The sequence below is a fragment of the Bos taurus genome, chromosome 12 (genome assembly GCF_002263795.3).
Source record: "Bos taurus isolate L1 Dominette 01449 registration number 42190680 breed Hereford chromosome 12, ARS-UCD2.0, whole genome shotgun sequence".
In the NCBI taxonomy this organism is placed as follows: Eukaryota; Metazoa; Chordata; class Mammalia; order Artiodactyla; family Bovidae; genus Bos; species Bos taurus.
In genome coordinates, this window is record NC_037339.1 from 19,042,974 (window position 1) to 19,058,952 (window position 15,979).

Consider the following 15,979-nt stretch of genomic DNA (forward strand, 5'->3'; position numbering starts at 1 on the left):
ACTGTATTACTTTTTGTCATATTTAGCTCTTTTACTTTTTCTTTTAGGAAGATTACTAAGCAGATCTGACACTGAGAAACCTGATGCTATTGATGAAAATGGAAAAGAAGAGAATATTATGAAAAATATGTTTTCCAGAAAGAGGAAAATAGAAGTTGCAGATTGTGAGGTTGAAGTTATCCCAATAGAACTGGAAGCACGTCCTAGAAGTATGGAGACTCAGGAGTATCCACCTAAGCTCCATAATAATACCAAAGAGCCTATTACGTGAGTGAGATCATAGGAACCCAGTCAAGATTGACCTATACTGTTTAATACCAATTAAGAGTAGTTCTTTTTCTTCTTTCTTGTTTTCCACTCCAACTTCTGTATCTCCTGTATATCAGTTTGCTTCCCAGTTGTAAGTTTCACACTGAGAAATCTAGGGCACTTAAATTTAAAAATCTAACCAACATACTGTATTTTCTCAGTTTCCATCTGTGGAACTTCATCTTTAAAAACTTTGACTTTAATCAGATTGTTTATGGATGTCATGACTTTGGCAGTTCTTTTTATTTTCTATAACCATTTTATTTGCAAAGGTTTTCTTCGTTTTTTAAATATACTTCCAGAATGATTGGCTTTAAAATATGACTATTCTAGTGAGGAGTAGGCATAGGTGTTATAACTTAGATTAATTTCTAATGAATATTTACATAACTGATGCTATCTATATTTCAGGGCACAATAAAGAGCATTTTTAGTGATTTACAGAATAACTTTGTTTTCCTTTTCAGAGGAATGAAATATAACAGCATTTCAAGAATTCGATATCATTCTGTCATAAGAAGTCCTAAAACCAAGACCGTCATTATTCAACACAATGGGAAAAATATGGTAAAAACTGTAAAACATAGATGGTGCCCTTCTGAGAACATTACTACTTAATTCAAATTGTTTGTGTTAGTTAATGATGTGTAGGATTTCTTTTATTATTTTGTAATGTGGTGCTGTTGAAGTGTTAGGACTATATTTTTTAATGACTTTGTATCCTAAGTAACGGTTGGCATGTTCCCAACTTAGATACAGAAGGAGAATGTTGATCATGATCTGACAGTGTATTCTACTGAGACTTAGAGCTATACAGTGTAAGAATTCATGGAAGAAGCTAAAGTGATAGTGTTACATAAGAAAGAAGGATGGAGTAATTTAGGTTGAGATATGGTTGTGAGATGTAGGAGAAAGAACAGAAGCAGTCTAATGAGAGAGTCATCCAGAAAGCAGCACTTTACATGATAGCTTGTGAAGATACACTTTGCAGTCTGTCCTGAGAAGAATAGCTAGTCAGAGACTATAACTTAAGAGAATGATGCAAGAAACAGAACAGGCAGACAAAATGGTAGTTCATGGCTTGTTGGTGAAAAAAAAATTCTAACGTAGGTGGTACACAAATACTTGCCCTCTGCCTAGTAACATACAGAAGATAACTCCTTAATACCACATCATTATGCGAAGATTGGGCCAGGAGATCACATAGACCTGGTTTGCCCTCCAACACTGCACCTTAACTAGCTGGTTAACGTCTTCTGTCTACAATTCTTTTTCTGAAAAATTAGAATAATAATTTCTATGTCAGAATTAAGAGGGTTAAATGAGATAATGTCAGAAACGTAGTGTAGCACAATGCTTGACACCCAGCTAAGTGCTCAACACATGTTGAACGTTGAAGTCCATGGAAAAGAATAATAATGGTCAAATGTGTTCCGTGCCAAGCATTGTGCTAAACCTAATACCCCTTTTTGAAAGTTATCATTACCATATAAAGTGATTGCAGTGTCCTCAACTCATGGAGATAGGCAGCTCCTTTAGCCTTTTCTTTCAAGTAACTACCCAAAGAGTGTTTTTAATCTTTGCACATCTTATAGTGGAAGCCAAATTTATCATCTGGTATCAGAATTGAGGTATACCGACGGATATATTTGTATTTTATTTTGAATTTATAATGCCTCAAGAATGTCTTGACAGTCCTTATAATTGTCGTAGCTGTGGCTCATGAAAGTGCCTGGGAGTAGAACACAGCTAAAAGGGCTCCATCCTGTCAGAGATTCCTCAGGGTATCAGCTTTGAGTCTTTGAAAACTAATCTAATTGCTGCAGCCTATGAAGATTGATACTTGATGAAAGAGGCCTTACTGCTAACTTAAATTCTTTTTCCTAACCTAGAAAGTAAAGACATCTTCCTTGTTTTCTTTTAAGGGATTTACTTCCTCAGAGTCTGTCACCTCAGAAGATAATGGGGAACTTAATCCAGCTCAAGTACATCTGAACTCTAAAGCCAAGGAAATGAGAAGTAGGCTTTGTTTCATTCTGTGGTTGTCTGCCTCTTCTGCTTTTTGTCTCTCATGCTCAATACTCATAGCTCATTTTTTCAGACACTATTACAAAAATGCTGCATTCATCACAGGGCTTTCTCTACGTCTAGATCAGAGGTCGACAAACCGTGATCTATGGGCCACATCCAGCTCACCACCAGTTTATGTATGGCCTGTAAGCTAAGATAATTTTTACCTTTTAAAATAACTGAGAAGAGATGAGAAGATAAATAATACTTTGTGACACTCGAAACTTACAGGAAATTATATTTTCAGTGTTGCTAAATGTATCGGAAGATAGCCACACTCTTGATTTAGTATTGTCTCTGCTTTCGCACTATGGTGGCAGAGCTGAATACTCACACAGAGATGGTGGCCCACAGTGTTTACTGTTTGGCCCCTTACAGAAGACGTTTGCTGACCCCTGGTCTAGATGCCAACCGTGACCTGATGCTGGGCAGGAGAATAGCGTGGACAACTCACAGGCCATCTCTGGCTGTGGAAGCCCTGCCCAGCGCAGCCATTTCCTGACTCTTTGTTTAGGCTCCTTTAAAAATAAAGACATGACATTCTCCTGCAATATTCCAGCCAGTGCTGCCCCAGAGGATGCTTAGCAAAAAGTGAAAATATTGCTACCCTGAGTGCTCATCTTTCAGTGTTACCAGTCTTGCCATGGTATAGACTATACAGTCCATGGAATTCTCCAGGCCAGAATACTGGAGTGGGTAGCCTTTCCCTTCTCCAAGGATCCTCCCAACCCAGGGATCAAACTCAGGTCTCCCGCACTGCAGGCAGATTCTTTACCAGCTGAGCCACAAGGGAAGCCAATTTAATATTAAAACCTGACAAAACTGGACTTGAGTTCATTTACATCTCAGTATACCCCTCAGTGGGGAGATGTTGCTGAGACATGGCCCTTTGTGAAGAACTGACTGACCGTGGCCTCTTCTCCCTTTGGGCTTCCTTGGCATATACACCCCCAACTCCCCACCTTCCTAGTATTAACAGAAAGAGGGACACCTTTGTAAATTTATATCCTGTTTTTAGGCAGAGAGAGGAGAGGACTGAGAGCTTTCCCTGTATTACTGCTTAGCTCAAATTGCCCTTAGCTCAAAATAGTTCTTATGTCAAAGATGTGTATTTTGGGACAACAGTCTCATATATCACCATTAATGTATGAAAGTCATCTGAGAACTATTGCTCTTGGTTCTTTTGTTGTTTTCATTGACCACTATAGTACATATAGCAGGCACTAAAAAATCAGTTATTAATATTACTGCAAGTAACCTATGATAGGAAAAAGCAGCCAGAAACAGTGATGATTACATCAAAAACATTAATTTTAGAAAAGTATAATTTCTTTCTGCCACTGAATTGGGAGGCACAAATGACTTTTTAACAATAAATAATTTTACTTATTCCATTTGACAGGCATTCATACTTTTGAATATTTTGGAAAATTATTTGCATTACTGGATAAGAAAAATAAGCAGTTCATCTTCTAAAGTATTGTTGTTTGTAAAAGTGTAATTACTGAATGATCATCTAGCAAAAACACATATACAAAACCCATAGCAGTAGTTGTTGCTACTGGGCCTTAGAGCGGCTGACTCTTAATCAGGGTCTCCCCAGCCTTTCATTGGTATCATAAAGGCCTAAAATGCTCCCTAAACCCTCTCTGTTACAGCTGTTTAGAATATATTTAAAAAATATATATATATTTAAATGCAGAGTCCAAAGTTGAAGAGAAGTCAATTTGTAAGGAGTAGAGCTTAACTATAGTAACAGGAAGCAACATGTATACAGATTCATAAAAAGATACTGTTAGGTAGTAGAAAGAAGGTAGACTTCAGAATCAGATATTTCTGATTCTCATTATTATTGCTAGTTAGTTGAGTGAATCCCTTAAGCCTTCAGAAGCTCAGAGTTTTCATTTGTAAAATTGAAGTACTGTGTACCTTAATACATTGTATGGATTAGCAATAATTAACACAACTTGCACTTAATTAGTATTGTTACTCTCAGCAGTATTGCTCAGCCATTTGTATTCCCTGACAATTCTTCCAAAATGTTTATTAGAGGACTCAAGCTCAAACCAAGTTGAAGATTGTAAAGACAGCCCTGTGATTGATTCCGATGTGATAGATATAACCAAGTGTAGAGAAGACACTCCGCCAGGGGACACATGTCACCAAGCAGTCACACTGGATAACAAGAATGAGGTTCAAATACAAAAGCCCCAAGAGGAAAAATCTCCAGCATGTCAAAACCATCAGGTCTTTTGTGGTAAAGAGTTACCGAATGAAACCAAGGATGCTTCATCTGATTCTCTAGAGAAGTTCAATAAAGGGAATGTGTTTCTATTGGATGCCACAAAAGAAGGAAATGTGGGCCGCTTCCTTAATGTGAGTATGTGGGCTGAGATTCCTATATCTAAACACATTTTTTCCCTAGGCTTCTTCACAAAATCATGAGGAAAATGTGACTGACGGGTTCCAAAGCCACACTACCTGGATTAGAATCCCACGCCTCTACTTACATGGCCTTGGACGTCTTACTTGCCCTCTCCAGGCTGTATTTCCCATTTCAATAATATGGAGTTAATAACTGTCTAGAGTGTTGTGAAGATTAAATGTATTATATATAAAGTGCTTAAACGGTATCTAGCACACAGTAAACATTTGCTTAAAGAAACTGTAAGAAATTATAAGTAAGAATATATATATATTTATTGAAAGGCTTTTAAGATGCATTCCTTCAAAAAAAAAAAAACAATGGGGCACATAGAATAAGTTTTTCTTTTGTGTCATATAATAGAATGTCTTATTCAGAAATGCCTCTATTAAAAAAATTTAGTTGGGAGCTCTTATGTTTTACTGCTCTCACTAAATTTTGATTGATTTAGTGGCTTAGTACTGGAGAATGCAATGGCAACCCACTCCGGTACTCTTGCCTGGAAAATCCCATGGACGGAGGAGCCTGGTGGGCTGCAGTCCATGGGGTCGCTAGGAGTCGCACGCGACTGAGCGACTTCACTTTCACTTTTCACTTTCATGCATTGGAGAAGGAAATGGCAACCCACTCCAGTGTTCTTGCCTGGAGAATCCCAGGGACGGAGGAGCCTGGTGGGCTGCCGTCTCTGGGGTCGCACAGAGTCAGACACGACTGAAGCGACTTAGCAGCAGCAGCAGTGGCTTAGTACAGAAAACTATTTATCAGAATATTGCATTTTACTATCTTACTCTTTTTTTATTCCTAAGCCATAGTCATTTGCTGTTTCTGTATATGTTTGGGATATATGTAATGAGACTTATTTTCATTTATATAGAGGAATATTTATGATTTCTCTGATTTAAGGTTCATTGGGTTTCCCTGATAGCTCAGTTGGAAAAAAATCTGCCTGCAGTGCAGGAAACCCCGGTTCTATTCCTGGGTCGAGAAGATCTGCTGGAGAAGGGATAGGCTACCCACTTGAGCATTCTTGGGCTTCCCTTGTGGCCCAGCTGATAAAGAATCTGCCTGCAATGCGGGAGACCTGGGTTCGATCCCTGGGTGGGGAAGATCCCCCTGGAGAAGGGAAAGGCTACCCACTCTAAGTATTCTGGCCTGGAGAATTCCATGAACTGTATAGTCAGTGAGGTCACAAAGAGTCGGACACGACTGAGCAACTTTCACTTCACAAGGTTCATTGACACTTAAGACTCCTGGCATCTTCATGATGAGAGGGAAACTTTGTATTATTGGCCATAACTACTGTGTAGGGTGGAATTGGAGTTAGATTTTCCCATCAGACTGCCAGTCTCATCTCTCCTGCCTCCTACCATCATACATGCTTTTCAAAGAATGTATAGTCCCAGAAATTTTCCAGGGGAAAAAAGAAAAATACCTTCACCACTAGTCTCAGTGTCTGTATAGACTGTCCTGTCTTTGGCCAGCTGGACCGTGCAGAAGCCACCTGCATTCCTCCTCCTCTCTGGGCTCCACTTTGTTCTGACTTATCCTACCCAGGAGGGTGACAAGGAGTCGTGGAAGCAGGATGAGAACTTTATGATAGCCTCCGCATATCCTTTGGAAAGGTCCATTCAGGTTCACTGATCTCTGGATATGGCCTTAATTTTTCTCTTTGCTCTGTATCAGAGCTCTTCTTACTCTCTGTGGGGTTCAGTTAGTGGGATGGGCAGCTTTGACTTTTCCCTTAAAATAATGGGAAGCATGCATAGCCCAAGATTCCTTTATGTATTTCCTTTGCTAAACCCAAGACCTATTTATTTATTTGTGGCTGTACTACTTGGCTCACAGGATCTTAGTTCACTGACCAGGGATCAAACCTGTGCCCTCTCAGTGAAAGTAGAGACATAAGAACTGAACCACCAGGGAATTCCCTCAACACCTCTTTAAAATGTAACATTTGAATGGTTTGATGTTTCATGATAATCTTACATGTAATTCATGTGCCATCAGAAGAAAAAGTACTCTCAAGTTAGAAAATCTTTGAAACCAAAGAACTTTTTTTCCTTGCTAGAGAAATCTGTTTGGCCTTTTTCTTTTTCTCTCTCCCAGTTAGAAGGACACTTGGTTAACAAGAGAATCCTCTCTGAATACTGGAGTGGGTTGCCATTCCCTTCTCCATGGTATCTTCCTGACCTAGGGATCGAACCTGGGTCTCCTGCACTTTCACTACTTCTACACTATTGCCAAACATGCTGGAAGCTACTAAACATGCCAGGAGAGCCAGGAGATGAGTAAAGAATGATCCCTAGCAAAGGACTGGTGGTGGCTTTCTTTTCAGTCAGTTACTTTGAATAGTGGCTGCACTGGAATGATATGGTTGGTCTCACGAGCTGGATCCCCCCTTGTTTATAGGAGGAGAAAAAAAGGCTTTTCTGTCTTTTTAAATTTAATTTTCTACATAGATAATCCATTCTCATGATTTAAAAACTTAAATAAAACACCTTAGAAAATACAAACAGAATTGTTTCACAGCAGCTCTGACGCTGCCAAGTAGGTACCCTGAGTAAAGCTTACCAGGCTCAAACTGAAAAAAAATGTATGGATGATGGGAAGTTACCATTGAAATCTAACAGTGGTCAATGTGTCTGAGGAATATTCCTGGGATTCGATCCTTTTATGAATCTGGTGATAGATGACTGTGTAGCAATAACAGCTCATGTGCAGCAAAATAACACTGAAATGGTGGTGATAGGAGATAGTTATCACCATGTTAGAAGCCTTGGAAAAACAATAAATAATGGTTGTGTTCAGCAGAGAAATCAATTACTTACATAGATACCCTTTCCAAAGGATCTGTTTGATGTAAAATTCAGGTCATAACATATTCTTCATATTAAACTTTTTGTTTTGTTTTAAAAATAATGTACTCTGCCCTTGTTCACCCTCTATAGTAAAATCATTTTTTATTACTTTTTGGTATATTCTTATAGTTTTTCTTTATGCAAATACAAGTAAATGTAAGGATGTGTTCTTATTCCTACCCCTTACCTAAAAGAGCATATTACATTCAGTGTCCTACACCTTGTGTTTTAAGTTAACAATATACCCTGGAGATCTTTCTGTATGAGTACACAGAGCTCCTCGTTTTTTTTTGCTTATAGGCGCATATGATTCCAATGTGTGGCTATCCAGAAGTTTAAATAATCCTCTTTAGATAAACATTTGCATTGCTTCAAAACCTCTACTGTTGAAAACAATGTTCAGTAAATTATCTTATGTGGATACATATGCAGATATATCTGTTGAATACACTCCCAGATACTGGATTGTTGAATCAAAAGATAAATGCATTTATAATAATGATAAATAGGAGTTTTTACTATTTTGCATTTCTACTGGCAAGATGTAAGAATGTCAAAACGGCTTTCTGAATGAATTCCTACCATCAAAATTGTAATGAGCTATGATATTTCGCATACTAGTCAGAAAAAAAAAAAAAAAGATGTGTTGGAAACAGAATGGTATTCTAATGCTTCAAAGAACAATGTATCAGGCTTTATGCTATATCTAACATGTATTTGTCTATTTTTGTTGACAGCATAGTTGTTGCCCAAATCTTTTGGTACAGAATGTTTTTGTAGAAACACATGACAGAAATTTTCCCTTGGTGGCGTTCTTCACCAACAGGTTTGAAAATTTTTTTAATATGATTAATTTTGAAATTGTGACTATAAAAATAACAGTACAAAAATATTAAAAGAAGATATATGCTATAGCCCCAACTCTCTGGTACCCTAGAATACTCAGTCATCCCAAACTGTTTAGAGGCGATAAAATTTTAAATAGTTGAAATTTTAATTCTTATTTCCTCTTAGAATTAATGTCCAAAAAGGCTAAAAATGGCAGGTCTCAGCCAGTTCAGTTCAGAGAATAAATGATGCAGAATGCTACATCTTTTAAGTCAAAACTACCCCCGATTACTTCCCCGGGCCTCAGTGCATTGCTGGGGCCCACTCTTTTTAAAAACACACTTCCTCCCTTGTGGATATTGACAAGTTTCTTCTTATTTGGGATTTTAGTAGATTTGAAATAAAACTCAAATAAAAAGAGCATTCCTAAGTAGTGGATGTTGGAGAGAGAAAACCATATTGTTGAGGAGGGTTAATGATGTTAATATGAAAATTGATTATAATCAAATGTAGTTCATTCAGGATAATTTATGATTATTTTTAAAATTTCTACTTTCTAGGTATGTGAAAGCAAGAACAGAACTAACATGGGATTATGGTTATGAAGCTGGGACTATGCCTGAGAAAGAAATCCTCTGCCAATGTGGGGTTAATAAATGCAGAAGAAAAATATTATAAATCTGTAGTTAATACCTGCTCATGAAATCAGCTGATCAAGCTGAACCTAGGGCCATGCAAAAGAACCCCCTGTGGTCAGTGGAATTAATTTACATTACGATCTGTCAAGAGAATTCCTCTCAGTTTACCCTTATTGGGAGAGTTTATTTTCATTACTTAGAAATGCTTGGAACAAAATAGGGACATTTTCATACGCATAGTCTATCTCTTTATTCTTACTGCTCTTCAACTATACATGAGTAGAATGGATGTATATATTTTATATGAAATACCACTATATAATTTGTAACTTATTTGTAAATTATGTATTCAAAAGAACAAATGTCATAGTTAATTTCAGCACTTCTTACTGCTTTTGTAATTATTATCTTTGACTTTCAGGGCCCCACAGGGCCAAATTTCACCTCTTTACCTGCAAAATTTATGTTTAATTCCTGGCAAATAATTTACCATTGTGAGCCATAAGCTGGGCATCAGAGCCTGAAGAATATTAATATTATGCAAATTACTTCCAAGTATTTTAAATTAATTGGATAAGCTCCATGAAATAATGTCCCGTCAGTCCACTTGAGTGAGAAAGAAGAGAAAACTCTCCTAGGGGAAAGTTTTGGCACATTTTTTGAAATGAAACCTCTTTTCCACAGATTCTCTTCACTCCTTCTATACAAACACAGGAAAAGAGGGAATACAAACTTGGAGGAGCTGAAATATTTTTGTTCTAAACAGAGTAGAACCGTAAGAAAAGGAAACTTGAGAGAATAGTCAGATGTGGCTTATTTATTGCCAGAAGAGATGGTGCTGGGTAAGAATTGTTGTAAACAATTCTGTTGAAAAAGTCTGAAACAGACCGTTGGAGTTTCCTGGGCATAATGTGCAAATTATTTTCCTAGAGAAAAAGGGAAAGATTTACTCTGCTGTAGGTTTCCTGACCATGATCATCTAGTGAAAAGGGGGTGAGAGCCTCCAAGAGTTAAAACTAACTTTATCTATAACAAAGATGTACATTTGGCTGTCAGGAAGTTCTCCCCACCCTTGGAACCAGCATAGGAATACTAGCTCAAAAAGGAGTAATTGAAGTAGTTCTGGGTTTTTTAGGGTTTGTTTTTTTCTTTTTTCTCAGCTTGCTTCTGGGTTTAATTACCTTTGGTTACCTTTCAGACAATGGAGAAGGAAATGGCAACCCACTCCAGTATTCTTGCCTGGAGAATCCCAGGGATAGAGGAGCCTGGTGGGCTGCCATCTGTGGGGTTGCACAGAGTCGGACACGACTGATGTGACTTAGCAGCAGCAGCACCTTTCAAACAAGAATCTAAGTTTGTACCAGATTTAATTTCTTAAAAATATTGAAATAAATAAAAATTTAACTTGAAGGTAGTTTAGAGAGTGGAAAACCAAAGAGCTAGGAAAGTGAGCAAGAAATTGTAACCCGACAGCCATAGACAAATGGGGAAAGCTGAGAAGTTAATTTAGTCACAGTAAAGATACACGAATTTTAGGCAACGCACTGAAATGAAATGACACTTGAAAAGTATGGGAGATTTGTACAGAGATCTGACATCTTGATCTCCTTCATCTGTACTGGTTCCCAGTTGTCATCTCCCGTCAGCATCCTAGAGATTCCCTTTGTCTTTCCAACGTCAGGTCTATTTCTAGTTAAATCCCCTTATTTCTCCTTTCATTAATTTACTGCCACATATGGGCATGGGGTCACAAAGAGTTGGACACAACTGAATGACTCTCACTTTATGGGTGAAGCACATCGTCCAATACCTTTTGAAAGGGAAAAAATGAGACTATATGTTTCAACATGTTCTTTTGCCCTTACACTTGATTGCTGTTTTGGCAGGGCAGAGAGTTCGTGAGTAGCTTTCATACCCAATTTTGAACATACCTACTACATTCCAGTGTTGCTGCTTTGAAATCTGAAAATGTTCTCACCTCTGGCCTTCAGAGTGACTGTTGGAAGTCAGAGGCCATTCTTTCTCTCTTATATTTGTGACCAGTCTTTCTCTCGAACCTTACAGCAATCTCTCTGACCCAGCGTTCTGTTCCCAGTAAAGGTCTATTATTATACCTGATACTAGGTGCTTGGTGGGATCTTTCAATCTGAAAACTTTGTTCTTAGGGTCCTTTTTTTGAAGTGTTTCTTTAATGACAACTTATCTGTTCTCTCTTTCTAGAATTCCTGTTACCCAGACAGTAGACCTCCAGGATTGGTTCTCTGATTTTCTTACCTTCTCTGTTAATTTCCAGCTTTGTCTTCTTGCTCTACTTTCTGGGAGATTTCCTCAACGTAATCTTCCAATTTGTCTATTGTGGTGGGTTTTTTGGTTTCTTAGTTTATTTGAAGGGGGGGGGGGTCTCATTTTTTTATTTCTAGAGCTCTCTGAACATTTTGTTTTTCAATAGTATCCTATTTTTGGTTCATGGTTGCAGTATCTTATCTCTTGGAAAATACTATTTATATAGTACATCACACACAGGCATTCATGCCTATATTTTCTTCCTGAATATTCTGTGACCTGCAAGGTTTCTGTTTTTCTGTTTCCTTTGGTCTTTGTCTTTCAGGTTTTAGGCTCTCCTTAGTGATCTTGGCAGTCTGCTCCTCCTCAAGAGTGGAACACTGAAAAGCTGAGATTATGATCTGAGAATGGGGGAAGGGGCCCTTCACCTGCTTCACTTGGCCCAGCTGAGCTATTCAATCTCTTTTTCAGTCTCTTTAGGACTTTTTGGCCTGGCAATGAGTCAGTCTTACCGCTTGAAGGCAAAGCACTGCTGCCAGAGCCTGCCCTTTTCTCTCGTTTTGCTGCTGCACACACCTGCTTCTGTAATTCATGTGTGTTGGTCAAGACTAAGTTATCCTTTTTAACACTTTCTCTTTTCTATCCCCAATTTGCCTCCTTTCCTCTCTTCAAAACCTGCTCAAAAAAACAAGACTTCAAGAAGTTTTTCCTTTGATTGCCTCAGCAAACCACCAGCTATTACATGTTTCTTTTTTACAGAGCAACTTATTTTGTAACTGCGATTTAATTACCCGCGTCTATGTTCTTTTGTGTATTTGTTCCATGCGCCAGAAACCTCATCTTGTATGGTGCTGTGTACATTATGGGTGCTAAATAAAGGCTTACCACTGGAAACTGGCATTGTACTGTTAATTCTGCCTCCGCTTATGATAGACCTATTCAGCCCAAACTTGGGGTGTGTGTGAGTGAAATAATGGCTGACCACTGGAAACTGGCATTGCACTGTTAATATTTGGGGGGGGGGGGAGGAGGGGGGGGAGTGTTAGTTTTGATTGTGCCGCATGGCATGTGGGATTTTAGTTCCCCAATCAGGGATTGAATCCGGGCCCCCTGCAGTGGAAGTGTGGAGTCTCAATCACTGGACCGCCAGGGAAGCCCCACGTGATAACGGCTTTTTGAAAATAACGGGTAATCCCTCAGGAAGACCCATCAGTTCTCCAGCTGAGTCCAGGGGCTTCGGCCACCTTTCCTCCGACCATCGGATAAGTGGGCACAGGGTGGGGAGCGCCTGGCGTGATTCGTTTTTTTTTTTAAAGCAGTTCGAATTCAGACTCGGAGGTAGAGAAGCCGTCTGCAAAGCCTCGGTGCGCTTCCCCGGCAGGGGAAATCCATCAGCTTGATTTCGCCAAAGCGGACTTCCGGCGGCGGGGACGCAGCGCGCAGACATGGACACGGCGGGGCCTTCCGCGCCCGAGTCGACCCGCGGCGCCAGCTGGTCCGAGGCCCAGGCCGCGCGGGACATAGTCCCGCTCCCGACCGGTGAGTACGGCGCCGAGGGCGGTCGGATGGGGCTAGGTGGGGGCCCAGGGCAGCTCTCCGGTCGCCGCCTTACGGGAGTCGCCAGCCCCCACTCCGAGACCGCGCTGAAGTCTTTGCCCCGCGGCCCCCGGGCGTCCACCGCCGGCGGCCCCGCGCCCAGACCACTACCCGGGGCCTCTCGGAGGGGCGATCGTTTGCCTCCGTTTACCGTGTGCCTTGCCTCCCCCACTGCAGATGGGACAGCCCATTACTGCGGTCCTACAGCGCTAGGAATGCAGCCAGCTGGGAAAAGCGAAAGAAAAGCCTGTGGGTTTCCTTTCCCAGCGCGGCTCCACCCGCTTTTAAAACAATGCGGTCGGAGAAGTGCCCGGGGGAAGGGGGAGCTAGGTTGGAGGTGGACCCCTTTTGAAGGGACTGGTCAGTTGGGTCTCAGGATCAGTTGTTTAGTCGCTAAATCGCGTCCGACTCTTTGTGATCCCATGGACTGTAGCCCGCCAGGCTCCTCTGTCTAAGGGATTCCCCAGGCAGGAATACTGGAGTAGGTAGCCATGCCCTCCTCCAGGGTATCTTGGCAGGCGGATCATTGGCAGGCGGATTTATTTATTTATTTTTAAACCGCTGAGCCACCGGAGAAGCCGGGCGGGGAGAGGGGGTGGGGCTGGCTGGGTTTCAGGAAGCAGTTTGGAAACTTCACAGAGAATGTAATGTTTTGGAACCATGCCCTCCTTTCCATTTAGTAGTTCAAGTCTGTGGCCCTGTCTTTAAGTGAGACAGCAGCCTCTTGAGGGGGCAGCTTTCTTGCAGTTCAACAGGTGTGGGTCTTCTAACCCGTGTAGACCTTCTTCCCAGTGCAGGCTCAGGACCAGGTGCCAGGAATACAGTGATGAGCTAGGCAGACCCTGCCCTAGAGAATCTAATAGGCAACTCGTGTGTGAGCTGCTGAGAACCACAGAGGCGCAAATGAGGGGCTCCTTCAGCTCAGCCTGGTGTTCAGGGGACACCCTGTCTTCGTTTTAAAAGGCAAGAGTCAGTCACCCAGGGGTAGAAAGGGTGAAAGGGCAGTCCAGAGATGAAGACTCGAATAAAGGCGCCAGCCACAAAACATCAAGTGTGGCAGCCACAAGTGAAGCAACATGTTGACTATTTCATTTTAGCCAGCGAGCATTTAGCTAGTGGGCTTCCCTGGTGGCTCAAACGGTAAAGACTCTTTCAGCAATGCAGGAGACCTGGGTTTGATCCCTGGTCGGGAAGATCCCCTGGAGAAGAGAATGGCTGCCCACTCCAGTATTCTTGCCTGGAGAATCCCATAGACAGAGGAGCTTGGTGGGCTACATACAGTCCATGAGGTCGCAAAGAGTTGGACACAGCTGAGTGACTTAACACTAGCACTAGTGATCATACAGAATGCAAGATGAGTTACTGGAGATGAGGTTGTTTCTCGACCTTTCCCCCAAACTCCAGACTCCTATAACCAATTTAATCAATGCCTGGAGTGATCTCAAACTCCTGTTTGCCTGCACACACCCACATTCTCCAGACCTACTCAACCACTAGCAGCCTTCCCCCTTCCGTTCACCCAGGTGCTCAGACCAAGACCCTAGTGCCACACTCAGTGCCGCTCTTTCCTCCTTGCCTCCCACCTCACGTGTTAGGCAGACCAGTCAGTTCTGTCAACAAAATGTATCTCAAGCTTGACCTCTTCTTGCCACTTCTCTCACTACCATCCAAGCCACCATCATCTCAGGCCTAGACTGTGGGTTTCCTGGCTTCCACTCTAGCCTCTCGTACAGACAGGACTGCACGGTAGCCAAAAGGACCTTATAAAACAAAAAGCAAATATGATTCTCCTGCTCAAAGCCCTCCAGTAGTCTCATTGCTTCCAGAATAATCTTACTGTGGCTACCGTGTACCCCGTGTCCTGATCTGATCCCGTCCCTACCCATCTTGATGCCTGCCACCCCTCTCTGCCTTGTGAGTCCTCTAAACCCCCACCATATTCAAATCTCTGCTCAGCGGTGACCTCCACAGACAGCCTTGCCTGCCCACCCTGTTTAGAAGAGCCGTCCCCCGTCCCTCATCAATCTCACCCTCCTTCCCTTGCTCGGCTTTTCTTCATAGCACTTACTACTACCTGAAAATAATGTGTTTGAGGGTCTGTCTCTACTACTAGGATGTAAGTTTCATGAGTGTTGAAATTCACATCTTATTCCCTGCTTTATTTCTAGTGCCTAAAAGGATGCATAATAGGTGCTCATCACGTACTGAAGAAGCCAGTGAGTCTGCATGTAAAGAGCTTGGTTTCTATTCTCCAGGTGATAGAGAAGGGTTTTTAGCAAGAAAGAAACATGGACAGTGGACATTGTAGATAGCCCTCTCTGGCAGCAATGTGAAGAAGGAAGTGGAGGTGTGACAAGGGAAAGCAGGAGGAGGGACATGAGCTTATCAGAATGGACCAGATAAAAGACAGTGAGGGCAAGGCAGTCCACTTTTCCACACTGCTGCCAGAGCTCACTCTCAGGTGCACATGTGCCTGCACACACAGATCAGGCCATGGTAGTGGCAGTGTTCACTAGGGCCTGCTGGCTACAAATAGTGCAAAATCAACCTGATACCATTTAAGCAAAAGGGATGCTTATAACTGGAAAGCAGGGAGACCAGACTCATCCCAGGAGCATGGATGCTGTTGTGTTTTCCAGAAAGAGCCAGGAACCAGGGCCTGAAAAGTCTTCATAAACTTTGACAGCACTCAGCATATCTGCTTTGTTCTTCTCTTTCTTTGGTCCAGTTTTCCTGCTAATGGGATAGAAGATGGCCACACTCACAGCTTCTCAGTTTTTTACATCTCCTTCTTCAAGAAGCCAGCCCAGTCTGAACTAAAATCTTCTATTCTGAATTCTGTATATCTGGGACGGGCAGGTAGGTCCTCTAGGACTGTCAGCTGCATAGGGAAAGAGTCACATAGTACAAACATGTCTGCTGGGAGTCATTCCTATGTGTGATGGTGAGCCTGGATAAACCAGGAGACAGTA

At 41.5% G+C, this 15,979-nt stretch overlaps 2 protein-coding genes across 2 annotated transcripts in view; both read left to right on the forward strand.

Moving 5' to 3' along the window:
• The window catches only part of SETDB2 (SET domain bifurcated histone lysine methyltransferase 2), a 35,971-nt gene extending 26,791 nt beyond the window's left edge, over nt 1-9,180 (forward strand). The window contains exons 8-13 of the mRNA NM_001143861.1: nt 48-267; nt 777-876; nt 2,235-2,328; nt 4,430-4,755; nt 8,400-8,488; nt 9,051-9,180. Coding sequence (NP_001137333.1) covers nt 48-267; nt 777-876; nt 2,235-2,328; nt 4,430-4,755; nt 8,400-8,488; nt 9,051-9,168 — 947 coding nt within the window. The 3' untranslated portion in view covers nt 9,169-9,180. The remainder of the gene's footprint in view (nt 1-47; nt 268-776; nt 877-2,234; nt 2,329-4,429; nt 4,756-8,399; nt 8,489-9,050) is intronic.
• Nucleotides 9,181-12,649: 3,469 nt separating this feature from the next.
• PHF11 (PHD finger protein 11) overlaps nt 12,650-15,979 on the forward strand; it is a 33,902-nt gene continuing 30,572 nt past the window's right edge. Inside the window, exon 1 of the mRNA NM_001046144.1 lies at nt 12,650-12,950. Within this exon, the coding sequence (NP_001039609.1) occupies nt 12,857-12,950 (94 nt within the window). The 5' untranslated portion in view covers nt 12,650-12,856. The remainder of the gene's footprint in view (nt 12,951-15,979) is intronic.